Here is a 19,536-nt window from a genome sequence, read left to right as displayed (position 1 = left end):
TACTGATGCCACTGCTCTCTGAGACTCAATGCCATATCCTCTTATTATAAGTACTTTGTGTGTGTGTATGTGGAGACAGTTTTGCTCTGTTGCCTGAGCTAAAGTGCAGTGGCATCATCATAGATTACTGCAACCTCAAACTCCTGGGCTCAAGTAATCCTCCTGCCTCAGCCTCCCCAGTAGATGGGACTACAGGTGTGCACCACCACACCTGGGTAATTTTTCTGGGTTTTTTCAAGACGAGGTCTCTTTCTGTTACCCAGGCTGGTCTCGAACTCCTGACCTCAAGCAATCCTCCCACCTCGGCCTCCCAAACTTCTGGGATTATAGGTGTGAGCCACTGTGCTGGGCCTAATTTCTAATGCTCACTGCACTGATGTATCTTAGATGCTGACTTACAAGCACGCACAAGTCAATTGGTTAAAAACTCATCATCTTTTGAGAAATAGAGTGGTCGGTGTTTTATGAGAATAGCAAATGGGCTTAGAAATACCTACTTGTTGCAAAGAGAAGTTCATGGTCAAATAGTCTCAGTAGTATTTTTATAGCAGCACCCACCCCAGCCTTTAACAATTCCCTGTGCATTTCTGCCCTTCCTACATTTGACTATAATCTTTTGGCCAGTTATCCTCTGTGGCTTACCTGGCTCATAGCAAGTCGGCATTGAATAAAGTATTTGTAGAATTAATACAGAATGTTAGCTTTAGGAAACCGTAACTGAGGTACTCTGAAGATGGCCTTCAGGATTCTTGCCAGGCCCAGCCACCCTGCTGCCACCTCCCCCGTCCTCTCTCTCCCTCAGTCGCATGGCTGATGAGGGCCGTGGGTGTGTGGAGAGAGGAATCGAGCATGTGCACTTATTTAGAAACCGAAGTTGAAAAAATAAAGAAGAAAGGTTGGGGAATTTCAGTCCAGTGCTCTAAAAGAGCACAAATACTGAGACGAATTCATACCATAGATGTTGATGTGAATCCGCAGGTAGAAACGACAGGTCACACTGTTCAGAGCAGAGCTGAAAAGGAGAGCAGTCGTGTGCCCCCAGGTCCCCCAGCAAAGTAGCTCCTAAGGTGAAGGGCAGAAGTTCTTCAGGCCGAGGCGTGTGCTGGAGAAGCAGGTGCTGTCCCCGGCAGAAGTGCACAGTGCGAGCTCGCACTGGGGGCGCTGTGGGGAGGGCATGCTGTGGGGTCCTGGTCGACACAGTCCAGCGGCATCCAGCCCTGGCCTGTGTCGCCCTTGCTGACTCTTAGAGACTCGCAGTCCTGCGGGTTAGAGGAGAGACAGGCAGACCCCCACCTCTCCACTGCAGGGGTGGGATCGTAACAAACCCTGCAACACTTGCCTTTTGAACAATGGAACTTACTTTGGGTCCAAGTACTTTGGTGTCACCAGGTATGATAAGAGATTGTGGTCCTGTCATAGAGCCTCAGTCATTCCCCTGTTCTGTTTGCGTCATTGTCTCTAAATCAACAAGTGGCCAATGCTTTTTCCATAAATATTTTGCCATGAATGCAAAACATGACGTGCGTCGATGTTTGCGGCAGCACTGATTGTGCGAATCGGGCACCGGCGAGCTGGGCCTACTCTGCCCATTTCACATCCCCAGAAACGGGCTCGGGAGAGGTAGGGATTTGCTTAAGACCACAGAGCTGGTAGTGGGTGGAGCCAGAAGTCAAGTCCAGCTTTGTCTGGGTTCGTGGTGGGTACTTGTCCTCTAATCCACCCCGCCCCGTCTCGGGCACGTGAATCACGGCTTCTCTTAGGCCCATTCAGGGTTTTATCGGGGTGGTCTAATGTCAGTGGAGCCCCTGACACTGGATAGCGCTGAACTCGGTGATCTTCGGGAAGGACTGGTGGTGAATAGGGGAAAGCTCCTCCTGAGTATGAACAACATTGGCCTGTTTTTACCGTGTTTACCTCCGTGGAAGAGCGCTGAATTTTCCACCTCCTCTCAGGGCACAGTGCCCTGCAAGGCCTAGAATAGACTAGATTCCCTCTTCTCTTTAATGTTTAAACTTTAAAAGAAAAGCAAGCGAGCTGTAAAAATTCAAGAAAACCCATTGGCCTCAATCCTGTAGCCTTCCCCAGAAGTAATGACTTTGTGCACTTGGACACATGTGATTCGAGTCTTTATGCATTTGTAAGTATTAAAAGTACATAGTTTTATGTGGCTATAAATGCATAAAGACTGGAATATATAAAATATGTAATTATATGTAATTTTAGGGCTTTTTTAGGGGGAAAAATCCACAAATAGATCATACTTGGGATATTTTCTGCAGCTCGCTTTTTCTACCTAAAAGGTATTCATGTCTCGTGTTGCCCTTCCTTATTTGCAGAGATCCTACAGCAAGGAATTGTTCGAAGAAGTTATTTCAAAGATGCGGAAGGCAGGGATCAAGTCCACCATAGCGATAGAAAAGTTTAAACTTCTCGCCGAGAAGGTAGAGGAGATAGTGGCGAAGAACGCACGCGCGGAAATCGACTACAGCGACGCTCCGGATGAGTTCAGAGGCCAGTGGACCAGCTTTTGTTCATGCTGAATTCTTTGATTGAATTTGAATATGTAACATTAAAAGAGGATTTCCTATTCCTTTAACTTTTTAATAGTGTGCTGTAGTTGCTTTTTGAGTCACTTTATTTTAAATTACATTCGCCTAGTTTTAGTTCATATTGTAAATTAAAAGGAAAAAAATCCTCCTTAACCTGATTTCACACCACTTAGCAACCCTGAAGATTTTAAGGGCAGCGTTGCCTTTGCAAGTGAGGATTCACGTTTTCAAAGAATTCCCAGAAGTCCCAAGACAAAGGGCCCGCTGTCCTCGCTCTGCAGAGCCTGTGGGGCCTCCTGCTGCGGCTGTCCCCGGGTCTTTTTTCTGTGTTCCCTCCCTCCAGCGTAGCTGACAAAAGGGCACTTTCGCTCTACGGAAGGCAGTGTGTATGCCTTCATCCGAGGCTGGTTTCCTTCTAAACTCGAGGATCTAGCAAGAGCCCTTTGATTACTATTCCTTTGGATGTATTTTTCCCTGGTAGTAGGGGCTGTGTTTTGTTTTGTTTTGTTTTCTTTTTTTTTTTTTTTCCAGTTTTAGTCTCTATGATTAGATCAGAGTTTGCTTTGCTTTGTCTCTGCAGACCCTCTGATGGACACCCTGATGACTGACCCGGTGCGGCTGCCCTCCGGGACCATCATGGACCGCTCCATCATTCTGCGCCACTTGCTCAACTCCCCCACGGACCCCTTCAACCGACAGACGCTGACGGAGAGCATGCTGGAACCAGGTAGAGGAGGGCACAGCGTGAGTTGCAGTGCTGACATCAGCACCCAGAGGCAGAGCCAGAATCGTGCGTCAGAAATTAATCAAGGGGAAACTTACCAAATCCAGAAACTACCTAGTTTATGACACTCTTTATGGGAAAGACACAAAATGCTCTTTGCCCTTTCTCACTGTAGCCGTCTCGTCCTTCCTTTCCTTCCTTTGCACGTCCCACATCTTCTGCAGTCCTCGGCTCGGGGAGGGGATCAATGGCCTTTTCTTCCCACTGACATAGAGCTACAAGCGTCATGTCTCAGGAAGAGCCCTCCCATCTGGGCCATTAACCCCCCTTTCTTTTTCCTTTCTCAGTGCCAGAACTAAAGGAACAAATTCAGGCATGGATGAGAGAGAAACAGAACAGCGATCATTAAGCCGTCGCTTCGCCCACCCTCTGCTAGAAGCAGCCAGGGCCGGCGAGGCGCAGCAGCAGCAGCAGCGCTGAAGCCGCTGTGCAGATGTTGGAGCCAAATGTGGCAAAGTACCCCAGAGCCCACCCGAGTGACCAAACGCTAGAGAGCCGAAAGGACGCGATGAGAAGAGGAGCCCGATTCCTGTACATATATTTAAGTGACAAACATGGTCAAAAGCTTGAGGGACAAGCTTTATGGTTGCTTGTGTAATAAAGCACGTCCTTCATCTGTCACCATTTGGGGCTTTTGCAGCAGAAATCTTTTAGTGACGGCCAGTGGGTCTGGGCAGCATCCCTTCATCTTTTTTTTTTTTTTAATCCAGTATCCGTTGATTTGGTTGTGATTAGAGAACTTTGGACATTTTGCTGCTAAAGAATCTTTCCCCTGTCTCCCTTCCTGACCCTACTTGCACTGCTGTGGATTTTTTTAAAGAGAAGCAAAAACAAAAATAAACTCTTTTCCCCAGCCCTCCAAACATATATTCTGTGAGATAACTGTGCCTGCTACAAAGTGTTAATCCTGGGATCGTATTTTTATATCATATTCACATATTTGTTTTTTTAATTGGTGTTAGATGACATAATTAATAAAAAAGGCAAGATATTTTCAGAATTTGAATTTCAGTTTTTTTTTTTCTTTTGAAATGTCCCTTTTAAATTTTTTTATTCTAAACAAAGTGAATGAAGCGAATCCTGTTGCTCTGGTCCTTATCATAAGCCCTCTGTTAGGAATCCAAGGGACAGGTGCAGCGAAGGAGGGGTTTAGGTGTATCAGGACTGACATGACTTAGGGTTTTTTGGGGAGAGATGAGGGTTCGTGTTTTTAATGCTATGTGACAGTTTGAAACCTTTACAGTTATCACATAAGGGTAAATAAATTTCTCCACCCTTGAGTGTGTGAGTTTGAGGCAGGGTCATTTGTACAATGTGTCCTTTGGGGTTTGGCCTTACCAAAGCAAAAGGGTGCGAGCAACGTGGAAGTACGTCTGCTTGTTTAAACACACACAGACAGACACAGCCACACACGCACACACAAGCATAAGACTTTTTGTATTACTGCTCCCTACTTAACATACTTGAATTCTTGAATTTCCCTTGGGGTAAAAAAGGATTTGAAACCATAAAGTGTTTTGAAGAAATTAAGTCTACAAAAACATTCTTTTTTCTTTTCCTTTTTTTCCCCCCTCCACAGACAATGTCCTCTGTTCCATCCCTAACGCAAACTACAATAAATGGTGATACACATTCAGAAGGAATCTTCTTTGAGTCTCTTATTTTTTGTTGGCAAAAGAAGGAGGGTGGATGGGTAGGTAAAAAAGAGGAGTTTGCATGTGGTGAATTATCTTTTCCTGGAGCCAGTTAGGGGTTGCTATTTATAAAATAAAACTTTCGCATTTGTGTCAGCCTTGACGCTACATTTGGTTCTCATTTCACTGTTGCTGGTTTGAGGGGGCTGAGCTTTGTAAACATCTTCAGTCTTCTGCCTTTCTCAATGGTTAGCCCACCTCGAATATCTTTTCCCCAAACTTCAAGATTCTTACTCAAGTCCAACTCATTTCATTGGCTTCTTAGGCGCTCCAGTTTAGAAAGCTGTTTCTTCTGGCTCCTGTGATAATAATAACAGTGATCATAGGTAATAGTGAGTATTGACTTAGCATTTCCTGTGTGCCAGGCACTGTGCAAAGGCCTTGAAATTGACGATTTCATCCTCTAGGAAGACGGTGCTATTAGCTCTGATTTCTGTTTTTAAAAAATAGCTCAGAGTGTGGGCTGTGGAGAAGTTAGGTAACTTGCCCAGTGTCACCTGGCCCATTAGTTGAGCAGGTGTCTGGGCTCCAGAGCCCCCGCCCTTAGCCTCTATGTCTGCCCCTTCTCTTGAGCATATTTGAACTAAACATATATTTTTATATATAAGCAAACGTTTTAGACAATATAAACGAGCATAAATAGAGCCAACCATGATGGCTTGCACCTATAGTCCCAGCTACTTGGGAGGCTGAGGCAGGAGGATCCCTTGAGCCCAGGAGTTCAAGGCTGCAGTGAGCTATGATCATGCCACTGTACTCCAGCCTGAGTGACAGAGTGAGATCTTGTCTCTAAAATAAATAAATAGGCAAAAAGAACAACATGAAAAATCACCCATAATCCCACCGTGCAGATTATTTTCAGTTTGCTTTTTACGAAACTTACATATACACCTATAAAATGGTGATGTTGACTGGCATCTTGCCTGATGTTGTTTATTCGTCTCACGAGGTTGTATTGCTTTCTCCGCTCAGATTATAAACTCTTAGGAGGCACAAATCCTGTCATATTTGATTCCCCCAGGAATTCCCCGTGAGTGTAATAAGTTGCTGCTTTATACCCCCATATGCTCTTGTCATTTTCAATATTCAGAATTTGAAGGCTTCAAGGACCTTCTGCCAGGCAGGGCAAGGTACAGCCAGTCTCCTGCCTGTACTGTCTCCAGGGGGAAGATGTTTGGGATTTCTACTTTTAGAGTCTTAAGGTTGATGTGTTTGCCTTCAGTCTGATAATTATGGATATTAAAATAAATCCCAAAATATTTTAAAAGTAGGTCTTGGCTGAAAGGAAGATTGTCAAATAAGAAGGAGAATCTGAGAATCAGACCAGCAGAAGAGGAATGATACTTGAGAGAAAGATGATTAAAATAACTTACTCATTTTGTGACTCACTATTGTGTGGGTTTTTAAAAGGAGTTGATAGGATACCTTTTGAAAAAATAGCTGAGCACATTAGTTTGTTCACTGTTCATAACCTTTGGGTTTGGTACATAAAGCAGAGTCACCAGGAGTGGTGACTCACACCTGTAATCCTACCACTTTGGAAGGCTGTGGCAGGAGGACCACTTGAGCCTAGGAGTTGGAGGTGAGCTATGATGACACCGCTGCCCTCTAGCTGGGGTGACAGGGGGACCCTGTCTCAAAAAACAAAACAAAACAAAAAAACAGCATTTCACGATTTTTGGGGGATGCTAAAGTGAAATAGACCTTATCTGACTAGTTAAGTTTTTCATTGAAGGAAACATCCATAGTAGCCTGTGAGCTTGACATTGGTATCGACTAGCGTTGGGCTGAACGGAAGCGGACCTGGCTTGGTGGTAGTAATCTGCGTTCCATGAGTATATTCTGTGTGCACGCCACTCCACATGTGTGAATGCATGTAATTCTCAACAAGCATGGGGAGGAGATGGTGCAGTAAAGCTGGCATCTGAATCCAGGCCATCTGGGCTTTAGAGCCTGATCTCTTCACCGCTCCTGCTGTATGGCAGTTTTCCAGAATGGTCCACGTCCAGAATAGTTCAGAATGCCCAAGGAGAAGCGGCATAGCTTTGGAAGGGACTTTGGCCCTGGCTCAGCTCCAAGCTTAACCCTCAGTTTAAATGGTTAGATGACTGTGATCTCACAGCTTACATTCATTACCACTCCCCCTTGACCCCAAGTCTCTATCTCCAGCCCAGGCTTCTCTCCTGCACTACACACACTGGACATCTCAGATGACTTCAGGTTTAACGTATCCAAATCTGAATTCCTTATACATCCCCCAAACCTGCTCCTCTTAGCCTCCCCGTCGCAGTAAATGACAACCCCATCCTTCCGAGTTACTCAGGCCATGAACCTTGGTGTCACTCTTGGCACCTCTGTTGCCCTCTCCTCCTACGCTCAGTCTGTCCACAATCTCTCAGTTCCACCTGCAAGACGGATCCCAGAATTCAGCCTCCGCTGCTGTCACCGTGGTCTGAGCCATTGTTGGTGCTCTCCTGGGCTATCCCAGCGGCAGCAGCACTGGTCCTCCTGCCTCCCCCTCGTCCTCCTTTCCCAAAACGGCAGCTGGCATGATCTTGTCCAAACTTAACTAAGATAATGTCTCGTCTGTGCCCTGGATCCTCCAATGCTTCCCAATGCCCTCTAAAGAAAAAAATCCTTACGATAGCCTAGAAGGCGATACGCTCCCCGCCTAGTCTCTCTCTGGCCTCGCCGCCCACCACTCTTCCCTCACTCCGGCCACTCCGTCTGGGCCTCCTCGCTCTGCACCCTTCCAGGGCCCTTGCACTTGCCAATTCCTCTAAAAGGAATTTTCTTCCCACAGGTACACACATGGGGCCTTTGCTCCTGCGTTTGCTTTAGGTCTTTACTCAAGTATCACCTTCCCTGTCCAGCCTATTTCTAATTGTAACTTAATCACCCACCCTTGCTGTCCTTGCTATTCCCTTTCTTTGCACTTTCTCCTGAGCACTTACCACTGTCTCACATCCTCTATCATTCACTTCTTTCACCCCCTAGAATGTAAGCCGAGTGAGGGCTGAGATTCTAATGTTTTGTATCCTCAGCAACTGGAAGAATGCCTGGCACAAAGTAAACGCCCAATAGATTTGTTGAGGATCCAGGTGTGGTGGCTCACGTCTGTAATTCTAGCACTTTGGGATGCTGACGAGAGAGAATTGCTTGAGGCCAGGAGTTTGAGACCAGCCTGGGCAACATAGCAAGACCCCATCTCTAAAAATTAAGTAAAATTTGAAAAATCAAAAAAATATGTAGTTGTTGAATGAAGTAATCTCTTCATATATTTGTCATCCCAGTTGTAGCAGGTATCTATTGCTGCACAAAAAAGTCACCACAAAAATCGAGTGGCTTGATAAAATAACAGATAATTTCTCTTCCCAGGATTCTAGAGGTTCCAAGACAACCAGACAGTTACCAAGCTGTTACCGCCTTTTACAACCTAGGCTTGGGAGTCACATAGCGTCACCACAGCCTAAGTCACAAGCCTGCCTGGATTGAAGGGGAGGGAATGTAGAACCCAGCTCACGATGGCAGGGATGTCAAGGTCACACTGTTACGAAGAGCGTCTGGGATAGGAGATATTATTCTGACCATCTTGCAAAATAAGATTGGCCACATTCCCCCACATTCTGGCAACAATTTATATTCTTCCTACCCGCAAAATACATTCCTTCCTTCCCCCAAGATTCCCAAATTTCATCCCAGTATAGCATCAGCTTGAAGTCCAGCATCTCGTCATTCAAATCAAGTCTAGGTGCAGATGAAACTCCTTGGATGGGATTCTTTGGATACAGTTCCTTGAGTGCCAATCCTTTGAATCAAAAGATCTGTGAACTAAAGATACTAATTATCTACACACACACACACACACACACACACACACACACACACACACACAGTGATGGAACAGACATCGGAAAACCATCTCAGATGCTCCTGTTCACAAAGTTGGAAAATGGAAGCATACAGGAGTCACTGGTTAACAGAAACTCAAATGCAGCCAGGCGCATGTCACCAGATGCTTGTTCAGGGTGTAGTCCTCCGGCCCAGGATTGTCTCCGAGGCTCTCAGCTCTACCCCTGGGCTCTTGGTTTTTTCCTCTGAATATTTTTCTTTCTTTTCCATAAAAAAACTGAGCTTGCAACTAAGTAGCCTTCTTGGTGTGTTTCCTGCTTATAAAAAAAAGAGGTTGAGGCTTAAAAGTCTCTTATTGTGCTGTGTTTTTTCTGTTCCTTTTCATTTAACCTTTGACCAGACCAATTCTCTTAAAATTTTGTGGGTTTTCTATGTATCTTCTTGAAGTTTACTCTATTAGACAAAAAAACATAACCACAGTCTCTTCAAGATAAACTCTTCTTTATTTTGGGTTGCCTATGAAACCCTGAAATCTTTCTGAGATCTTAACAAAGGGTTTTACAATCACATTCTTGGCCTCATCTTTCAATGTTTTCCCGACACTGCCCTGTATATGATTTCTGCCCAGAAGACGTTTCTTAATTTTTGCTAGCTCTTCACACATTTTCTAAGGCAATGCAAGAAGCCAAGTGTTACTTTCATTATTCTGCCTTGACACCTCCTGACCTACATCACTGAGTTCACTAGGCACATTTTCTCTTCTCGTCACTACAGACAACTGTTGACAAAATCTCCACCCTACCTAACAAGGGTCCCTTTCCTCCAGCTTCCAGTAACACTGACTCTTTAAGGCCCCTTTGAGGCCCTCAGGCCTCACTAACAGCCCCCTCACTGCACTTCACCCTATGCCTGTCCCTTGGTCCCCAAGACAATGCCACATGCATCGTGCTTCGTTACAATAGCACCCGCTTCTGAGGATCTAAATCTTGCTGCTAAACATATCACTCAAATCTTGTGGCTTAAAACAGAAACTATAATTTCGTTGCTATCTAACATGGTTCCAGAGTTGACTGAGCTCAGGTGGGTAGTTCTCACTCAGGGACCTTACGTGGTTGCAGTTAGATGGTGGTTGGGGCTGGAGTCATCATGAAAGTGATCTTTCTGCCTCTCTCTCCCTCTATCTTTCACATCCGGCCGGCTCACCTACTCCTTAGACGTCTGGTTATTTTCTCATGGCTTCATATTCCCCTGGGCATTAGAAGCTACCTGGACGGTAATGGCAACGTGTAGTGAGCGGGGCAAATCCCAGGCCTTAGCTCGTGCCCTTCTGGTGAGTGTGTATGAGGGGTGTGTGTGTGTGTGTGTCTGTTTGTCTGTGTGTCTGTGCCTGTATTGGAGGGGGCAGACTTGGTGGCATTAAATTATAGCCCTCTTAAGTCCCCACCGCCATCCCTAAAGGTCACCCTGCCCTTCAAGAAAACGTCCTGTTCCTCTTCCCAGCGTTGCTCTTTTCCAAGAGCTTTTTACGTGGGTTGTAATCAGCTAGTGCTTTGGGAATGGCAGGGAGCAGGGAACACTTGGGGTCAGCCTGTCTACCAGCGTCTGCCATCTGCTCCTCCCGCACCATAGCCGGGTGCCTGCGCCTCTGTAAAAGTGCTCCTGCACCCCAGGTTGCTTGGGAGAGGTGCAGGACCAGACAGTGATCAGCCCGAGGCAACGTGGGAAGGGAGAGGACATGACTCAACAGCCTGCCCCACCTCCCTCGGCTGAAGCCGCCCTCCATTCGCTCCAAGCTGCCATCGCCTCCTACCCCGGGCCCGGCTGCTTTCTGTCTCCCCATGCATCTCTCCGTCGTTACGCAGTTTCTCAGTTCCATCTGCCGCCTGCTCTATTCTGGCCTCTCCGGGACTGGGTTCCGGGGAGTAGAGATTTCAGCTTCATCTAATGTCCCAAAAACCCTGTGTAGATACTGTTATCCATCTCGCTCTACAGATGAAGAAGCTGAAATTCGGAGAGGTTGCTTTACTTGCCGGCAGCTACACAGCAGCTACTGGAAATCACTGGGGCTCGTCCTTTTCTCCCTGCCCCCAAAGCCTGTAGCTACTCGCAGTATTTTGTCTCAGGGAATAAAGAAACACGGGCGAGAGCTTGGCTTCAGTCATTTCCAAACCCCACGGGATCCTGGGATGGACAAAGGAACCGTGGCGTTGCTGGTTTGCAGCAGACAGTCTCTAAATCATCCTTTCATATTGCTTTTTCCGGTGCCTTAAATTATGTATGCCGTTTTCTTGAAAGCTAAGCACGTTGGAGAAATTGCCGCTAACGAAAGGTAGCAAGTGGACAGGCAGACTGGACTGTGCTGGAATGTGGTGTCTCCAGCCCTGGGAGCCCTCGAAACTCTGTCGGTGCAGGGTGTGTGCGTGTGTGTGTGTGTGAGTGTGTGCGTGTGTGTGTGTGTGTGTGTGTGTGTGTGTGTGTGAGAGAGAGAGAGAGAGACAGAGAGGGAGGGAGGGAGGGGCAGAGAGAGGGGGTTGGCTGGCTGGTTGTCAGGGTTTATCTGGTCTCCAGGTCTCTGGCCTCTGTCCACTTCACTGGTGCGTTTGTAGCCTCTTTGGACCTTATTTCTGCACCTTTTAGTCTCTTTGTGAAATGAGCACATTACCTGTCATCACAAGGGTGAAAGGAAATTGCTGATGTAGTCCTTTTTTTTTAACTTTGAGCTTTTGTAAAGAAAAGCAGGTTATAAATAAATAGGGTTAATTTTTAGATATAAACAGCGAACTGTTTATATAAATATTATAATAGTATGCTGTATTATAATATTACATATTAAATAACTATATACAAGATTATAATATTTAAAGGCTTAGCTTCTTCCTTGGCAGCGCCTTGTCCTGCAGCCTGCGCTTTGTGGTCCTGCGCACCACGACTTACCTAGGCCCTCAGTGATGCGAAAACCATTTTCTTTTCCGGCGATTTTTCTGGGGTGATTGAGAAATACGACGGCAGCCGCGAGGCCTCAGCTGCAGGTCTCTGCATGCTTGTTGCTTTGTGCCCCATACATCTGGGATGCAAACGGCATTTAATGTAGAGCCCTGCAAACCACCCTGCTATTATGACCACCGGTCTCAAATCTTTGTGCGTATCCATTTAAATGGCAACAAAAAGCGGTGGCGGGGCAGTAAAATGAATAAAGTTGGGGGGCTGGGGGACCTGCTCGATGAATATAAGAGACTCAGAGTATAAACTGGAAGGTTTGATGAGTGTTAAGAGTTCAAATTGGGCCGGGAGCGGTGGCTCACGCCTGTAATCCTAGTACTCTGGGAGGCCGAGGCGGGCGGATCGTTGGAGCTCAGGGGTTCGAGACCAGCCTGAGCAAGAGCGAGACCCCGTCTCTACTAAAAATAGAAAGAAATTAATCGGACAACTAAAAATATATAGAAAAAATTAGCTGGGCATGGTGGCGCATGCCTGTAGTCCCAGCTACTTGGGAGGCTGAGGCAGAAGGATCGCTTGAGCCCAGGAGTTTGAGGTTGCTGTGAGCTAGGCTGACGCCACGGCACTCACTCTAGCCCGGGCAATACAGTGAGACTGTCTAAAAAAAAAAAAAAAAAGTTTGAATTGAAGGTCTACTCCTACAGAGAAAAATGTGGGCTCATTTGCAGATTAGGATTAAATTCAAACCCAAGTCCCAACTTTCCTGTTAGTTGACTTGCTGGGGAACTCAGTCAGGAGGGTAGCGAGTGAGGGGAATGAAAATCAAGTTTCTTAGTTCTTACTAATTTTCCTTTTGAGAAAATTGAGGGCAGTGTCCCAATCGAAGGGGAAATAAAGGAAAAAAATCTTTTTAAAAGATAAGCAACTTCTGTTTCTCGATTGCCAGGAGTGGGCTAAGAGCCCTAAAATTGCTGCCAAGTAACCTCTTTAGCCATAAACTAAATATATCATCTTTTTTCTTTTTACAAATTGTATCCTCTTGTTGAAGCGCACACATTCTTGGCCGGGATGAAGGTATGACCTAATTTTGATGTAAAGTGTGTGGGAGAATTAACTTTTAAATAACACTTCTATAGCTGGATGTTTGCAGCAGAGAATGAAAGTGGTTGAATCAGCCACTTAATATGTTACTGCTTGCATTATTTCAGGACAGGGAACACAGAAAATAAAATAAAAAAAAAAAAAGAAAAGGATATTACCTTCCTGCTGATAGAATTTCAGGGTTTTTTCTGCTTTCTTTTTTTGTTAATTAATACTTAGTCAATTTCTGTTTGTTTCATGTATTCTAAGGAGCAGCCAGTGCTGGCTTTAGAGCATGGGGTTTGGAGCCAGAGGTTCCTAGATTTGAATCCTGGCTCCACCACCACTATTGATGGTGACCACGAATACATTACTTACCTCTGTGTTAATTTCCTGTGGCTGCTATAACAAATTACCACAAATTGGGCGACTTAAAACAACAGAATTTTTTTCTTTCATAGTTCTTGAGGCCAGAAGTTCAAAATCATAATCACTGGGCCCAAGGTATCAGCCAGGCCATGCTCCCTCCAGAGGATTTAGGGAAGAATGTGTTCCTTGCCTTTGGCAGTTTCTGGTGGCTGCCAGCATTCCTTGACTTGTGGTCTCATCTCTCCGATCTCTGCCTCCGTGGTCACACTGCCTTCTCCACTTCTGCGTGTGTAGGCAAATCTCCCTCTTCCCCTTTCTTCCTTCCTTCCTTCCTTCCTTTTTTTTTCTAGACAGGTTCTTGCTGTCACCCAGGCTGGAGTGCAGTGGCACAATCATAGCTCACTGTAGCCTTGAACTCCGGAACTCAAGCAATCCTCCTGCCTCAGCCTCCCAAGTAGCTGGGACTACAGTCTTACACCACTATGCCAGACGATTTTTTTTATTTTTCATAGAGAAAGGGTCTCACTATGTTGCCCAGCTGGTCTTGAACTCCTGACCTCGAGTGATCCTCCAGCCTCAGCCTCCCAAAGCGCTGGGATTGCAGGTGGCAGCTACTGCATCCAGCCTCTGCCTCCTTCTCATAAGGATATATGTGATTGCATTTAGGACCTATTTGATAACCCAAGATAATCTCTCCACCTCAAAACCTTAATTTGCTGACACCTACAAAACCCTGTTTTCATATAAAGTAATATTTACAAATTCTAGGGATTAGAACCTGGCCTCTTGTGGAGGGTAGAATTTTTCAGCCTCTATAACCTCTTTTATGTGAATTTGCAACAATAAGAAGATCTATTTCATAGGGCTGTTGTGAACGTTATATGAGATAATTAATGTGAAATGCTTAATGTCGTTCTTGGTTTATAGTAAATACTCAATAAATACAGGGCACTATCGTCACCATCATAGTCTATTTAAATTCTTCCTCTCAGCCAGGCACAGTGGCACACGCCTGTAATCCTAGCACTTTGGGAGGCTGAGGCAGAAGGATTGCTTGTGCCCAGGAGTTCAAGGTTAGAGTGAGCTATGATCACACCACTGCACTCCAGCCTGGGTAACAGAGTGAGACCCTGTCTTTAAAAAAAAAATTAAAAAAAAATAAAAAATTAAAATAAATAAATAAATAAATGTTCCTCTCTCCGGAGGAGAAAAAAATCCAATGAGTATAGAATGCTCAAATATTATAATCTGAAGATACTCTAGAATTCAAAGCATCTACTCTAATTGTCTTATTTTATATATAAAACACTGAAGTCTAGAGATACTGACTGGCCCATGATCCCGCAGCTAGGATGCAGCAGATTCATTTCATCATAACATTTTAGATACTGTGACTCTATGACTGTAAACAGGAAAACCCATCACAGCAGAGATAAGGATGAGAGAGAGGGAGGGAGGGAGAGAGAGAGAGAGAGAGAATAGAGGGAGTATTTATTGAGCGCCAGTCTCTTGACGTGAACGAGCCCATGGCTCTGTTATTATTACCGTGATGGTGCGCCGGAGATCGCGCTTTACACGCACATCCTCATTTGATTCTCGCAGTGCGAAGGGAGAGGCAGGTACTGTTTCCTCTCCCATTTTGGAGGCGAGGAAACCAAGCCTTATGGCACTTGTGCAACTGCCCAACAGCACACAGCCCGTGACAGAATTAGAATCCAAACAGTCCCACTGAAAAGGCCGGTGCTCCCAAGCCCTCTGCCGTCCCTCCCCCCCAGTGGATGCTTTCTCTCCGCGTGAATCATATATCCCTCTCCAGGGGCTGTGCTCGGAGTGAGAGTAACACAAAGTTCAGTTCCCAGGAGGCGCTGTCTGAGAGCTGGAGCCCACGCTGGGGTGAAAGATGTCTTCAGGATCACGTCCTTGGACTGCAGATTGGGGAATGGTGGAGATGATGAGGTCCCCTGCGGTCTGACGACTCTACCGTGCACTGTTTAGCCGTGGGCATTGTGCTCTGAGCTCTCCATTTTGCCCCTGTCCCCGTTCTTGTGTTCCAGGGATCCCTCCTGGCGACCGAACTCTCTCCGAGGCTGTAGGGAGCCCGTGTCAGGCATTGTCTCCTGCCCATGTGTTCCAGGGCCATCTGTCACTGGCACAACAATTTCAGTAAACAGCAATTTGGTTTCTTTAATCATGGCTTTAAGACCAAAGTTAATTGATACAAGGTTGTTCTTAATTAGGAAAAATGCCTGTTACAGAAAAATGATGCACAAACTGCAATTCAAGGGAGGGGAATCTACACAGGGTAGTCTTATCCGGCTGAAATGATAGATCCTTCGGCGTGAGGGAAAATGCTGCAAGACACACTGACTACAGGGCCGACTGTGTGAAGAGCTGACAGCTGATTAAAACAAAATCTTGAATTGATTATTGGGAATTAAGAGAACACACCAAATTAAAATTTCCCACTCTTTTAGTCTTTATAAAAATATGGGTGTTTGGTTCTTGATTCATTCCTTCTGCAGGGATTGTTGTTTACTATGTGGTCCTTAGGGCCACAGTGACCTCTGTGATCGTGCCAGCCTGCAGTGTGGTGTATGTATCACTTGGCCAACTGATACTCATTTAAATATTATTGAGCATTGGAGGAAAAGGAAAAAAATGACACCAATTGATTTTGCTACTGCCTTTGGGGACTCCCAAGACTGTCTAGAAACCTAGAAAGTTATTTTCAAGGGTGTCACCTTTGTCCTTTACTTAACATTTTTTTGAAATTTCTCTTTTAAATTTATGTTTACATCCTGTAGCATTATTTTGACTATTTTAGTTGGTATTAGACATTCCCATTTTGTATTAATTTGGTTTTTAAAAATAGCCCAAAGTCCTTTGGATCTACCTGTCATCAGATAGCTATGTTTTTTGAAATCTTACATATGCTTTTTTTTTTTTTTTTTGAGACAGAGTCTTACTGTGTTGCCCGGGCTAGAGTGCCATGGTATCATCCTAGCTCACAGCAACCTCAAACTCCTAGGCTCAAGCAATCCTTCTGCCTCAGCCTCCCGAATAGCTGGGACTACAGGCATGCGCCACCATGCCCGGCTAATTTTTTCTATATATTTTTAGGTGTTCGATTAATTTCTTTCTATTTTTAGTAGAGACGGGGTCTCGCTCTTGCTCAGGCTGGTCTCGAACTCCTAAGCTCAAATAATCCTCCCACCTCGGCCTCCCAGAGTGCTAGGATTACAGGCGTGAGCCACCGCACCCGGCCCCTTACATATGCTTTTTAAATTTTAATCTCTGTTGGAATACACCTCCTTCCAGCCTTGCAGTCCCCGACTTCCAATTTGCTTCTACCAACCAGGTTAACTGAGATTTCAGGTGTCGGAGCTTGTTAGAATTAGTGGTAAAATATCAATAAAGAAACATTCAGTGGAGGCTTGAGGAGCCTTCCAGAGTTTCATAACATCTATTTTGGCTGATTTTCTTTTCCTCCTTTCTGGATTCTGGGTAGTTGAAGCCACCAAATAAAAATTAGTCCTCAGCAAACCAGACATGGTTATGCTTACCATTTTCTGATGGGGTGGACCAGCCGGTTCTAAAGTTCCAGTTTTGATTCTCTGATTCCAAATAACCTCGGCATAAGTGGTGCCACTGTATATTCATATTGACGAGCTAAACCAAACTGCATCCTGTTCATTAAAGTATTCACTGGAAAAACCAGAGAATTTATTGATTTGTCTCAAGCTCCTTGTCATTATATAATACAGTGTTTAATAAATCTGTAGGCACACGCTTATATAAAATAGACATTAATTAATATTTATGAGGAACCTTGTATAGGAAAAGTATATTTTCTAGACTTAACAGTGTAGACAGACTCCTAGGCTCCTAGGTCCAAAAATACAAGCAGTTCCTATTTTTAATCATGCAACATGATCCAAGGCTTAAAAGTACATGTGTTACCTGACCTTGGTAAAATAACTGGAAAGTATTCTCTTTATGGGCATGGATAGCCCCACAGAAGACTGCAGCCTTAATTCTCCAGAAATAAAAACAGGCTCTTCCTACGTGTTTGTCAGTGCAAGTGTCAGCATGTGGCAGTTGTGAGCGAGTAGAGTCAGGAAGGGATTCCCGTCACGCATTTACCAAATGGCTGGCCAAGACGCAGTGGCCTTTTAAGCGTAGGCTGTGAGACCAGTGCCTCTTAAAACCAGGTCAGAGAGAGGATTATGGCTTTACTGCCTCCCGCCCACTCGGCCCCTCATGGGTGGCCCAGCTGCCACGGTCTCCTGCAGCTGCTGACCCAGTCTGCAGAGGATTACTGGTGGTATCACAGCTGGATGCCACTGGACAAATATCATTTGTAAATTATGAAATATTTTCATTTTTTATTTTTTTAGAGACAGGGTCTCCCTACAGCCAGGCTGGAGTACAACGGCGTGATCACAGCGCATTTTAACCTCGAATTCCTGGGCTCAAGCGATCCTCCTGCCTCAGCCTCTTGAGTAAGTAGGACTACAGGTGTGGGCCACCATGCCTGGCCAATATTTTAAATTTGTTTGTAGAGACGGGGTCTTCCTGTGTTGCCCAGGCTGGTCTTAACTCCTGAGCTCAAGCAATCCTCCCGCCTCAGGCTCCCAAAGTGCTGAGATTACAGGCAGGAGCCATCATGTCCAGCCTGAAATATTTTATTTTTATTGATTTATTTTTTTAGAGACAGGATCTGGCTGTGTTTCCCAGGCTGAAGTGCAGTAGCTATTCATAGGTGCAATCATGGCACACTGCAGCCTTGAACTCCTGGGATCAAGCAATCCTTCTGCCTCATTCTCCCAAGTAGCTGGGAATATAAATGCGCACCACTGTGCCTGGCTTAAATTATGAAATATTTTTTAATGGGAAGTAAAGTATCAAGACTAACATGATGGTACCCATCCACCTACCCACCACCTGACTCTATCAACATGTCTTTCCTCCTATCATTTTGCTTTCAAGAAATAAATTACAGGCCGGGCACGGTGGCTCACGCCTGTAATCCTAGCACTCTGGGAGGCCGAGGTGGGCGGATTTGTTTGAACTCAGGAGTTCGAGATCAGCCTAAGCAAGAGCGAGACCCCGTCTCTACTAAAAATAGAAAGAAATTAGCTGGACAACTAAAAATATATATATAGAAAAAATTAGCCGGGCATGGTGGCGCATGCCTGTAGTCCCAGCTACTCGGGAGGCTGAGGCAGTAGGATCGCTTGAGCCCAGGAGTCTGAGGTTGCTGTGAGCTAGGATGACGCCACGGCACTCACTCTAGCCAGGGCAACAGAGTGAGACTGTGTCTCAAAAAAAAAAAAAAAAGAAAGAAATTACAGACACAGTCATAGTTTCCTGTGTCCTGCTTCCTGATTTCTTTCTTCTTTTTCTCCTGGGGCTTTACTCCTATCCTGAATTTGGTGATTATCACTCTCATGCATGTTTTCATACTTGACTATACATGAATTTACCCCTAAACAGTGTAGTGTTCTTAAGCATGGTTCAAACTATGCATAAATGCTGTTGTCCTGCACGTGTTAATATTATCCTGCAACTGTTATTATTACAGTTCCGTTCAGCAGTATGTTTTTGAGATTTAGTCATCATCCTGGCTATTTACCTACTGTTTCTTACCCCCATTCCCACCCTTCTACACTCGGCATTTCTCAGGCTCCTTCGTCAGTTGGTCTCGCTTTGGATTCTTTCAATAGGAGGTACTGAGAACAGAAATGAGAAGTTTTAGTTCTTCTTCTGCTCTTTTCCCTTCTCCTGGTGCTTTTCCTGATGCAGCCTCATCCTCCACAGCCCCAGCTCCAGCCAGGTCCCTCTTCACTCTTCCTAGCTTCGTGACAACCCCTCCTGGTTACTTCTCCTAACCCTAGGGAGAAAGGTGTATGCTACAACCCTAGGAATGTGGCGCCTTCCTGTGGTTCCTAGTCTCTGAGTTATCATTTCTTCTCTTTTTGTTTCTCTTTGAGCCTTGCAACACCTGGATAACCAATCCCTGTATTAAATCTCCTGTGTTTGTAATATCTACCATGGTTTCAATTTTTTGGTGGGCTCTGACTGCTGTAGGCGTGTTGTTAAATGTAGCTCTGGATCATTTGCTTCTTTTTTTGAGACAGAGTCTCATTCTGTCACCCAGGCTGGAATGCAGTGGTGCTATCATAGCTCACTGCAACCTCAGACTCCTGGGCTCAGGTGATCCTCCTGCTTCAGCCTCCCAAATAGCTAGGACTACAAGCATGCGTCACCA

The 19,536-nt window shown here is 45.3% G+C and overlaps 1 protein-coding gene across 1 annotated transcript in view; it reads left to right on the top strand.

Moving 5' to 3' along the window:
• Positions 1–4,973, top strand: part of UBE4B (ubiquitination factor E4B) — a 129,929-nt gene extending 124,956 nt beyond the window's left edge. The window contains exons 26-28 of the mRNA XM_012662501.1: positions 2,337–2,511; positions 3,130–3,276; positions 3,621–4,973. Coding sequence (XP_012517955.1) covers positions 2,337–2,511; positions 3,130–3,276; positions 3,621–3,682 — 384 coding nt within the window. The 3' untranslated portion in view covers positions 3,683–4,973. The remainder of the gene's footprint in view (positions 1–2,336; positions 2,512–3,129; positions 3,277–3,620) is intronic.
• The last annotated feature ends 14,563 nt before the right edge of the window (positions 4,974–19,536 follow it).

Source organism: Propithecus coquereli, unplaced genomic scaffold (assembly GCF_000956105.1).
Source record: "Propithecus coquereli isolate 6110/MARCELLA unplaced genomic scaffold, Pcoq_1.0 Scaffold77, whole genome shotgun sequence".
In the NCBI taxonomy this organism is placed as follows: domain Eukaryota; kingdom Metazoa; phylum Chordata; class Mammalia; order Primates; family Indriidae; genus Propithecus; species Propithecus coquereli.
The sequence above is the reverse complement of the archived record's forward strand: the minus strand, read 5'-3'. Positions and strand labels throughout refer to the sequence as shown.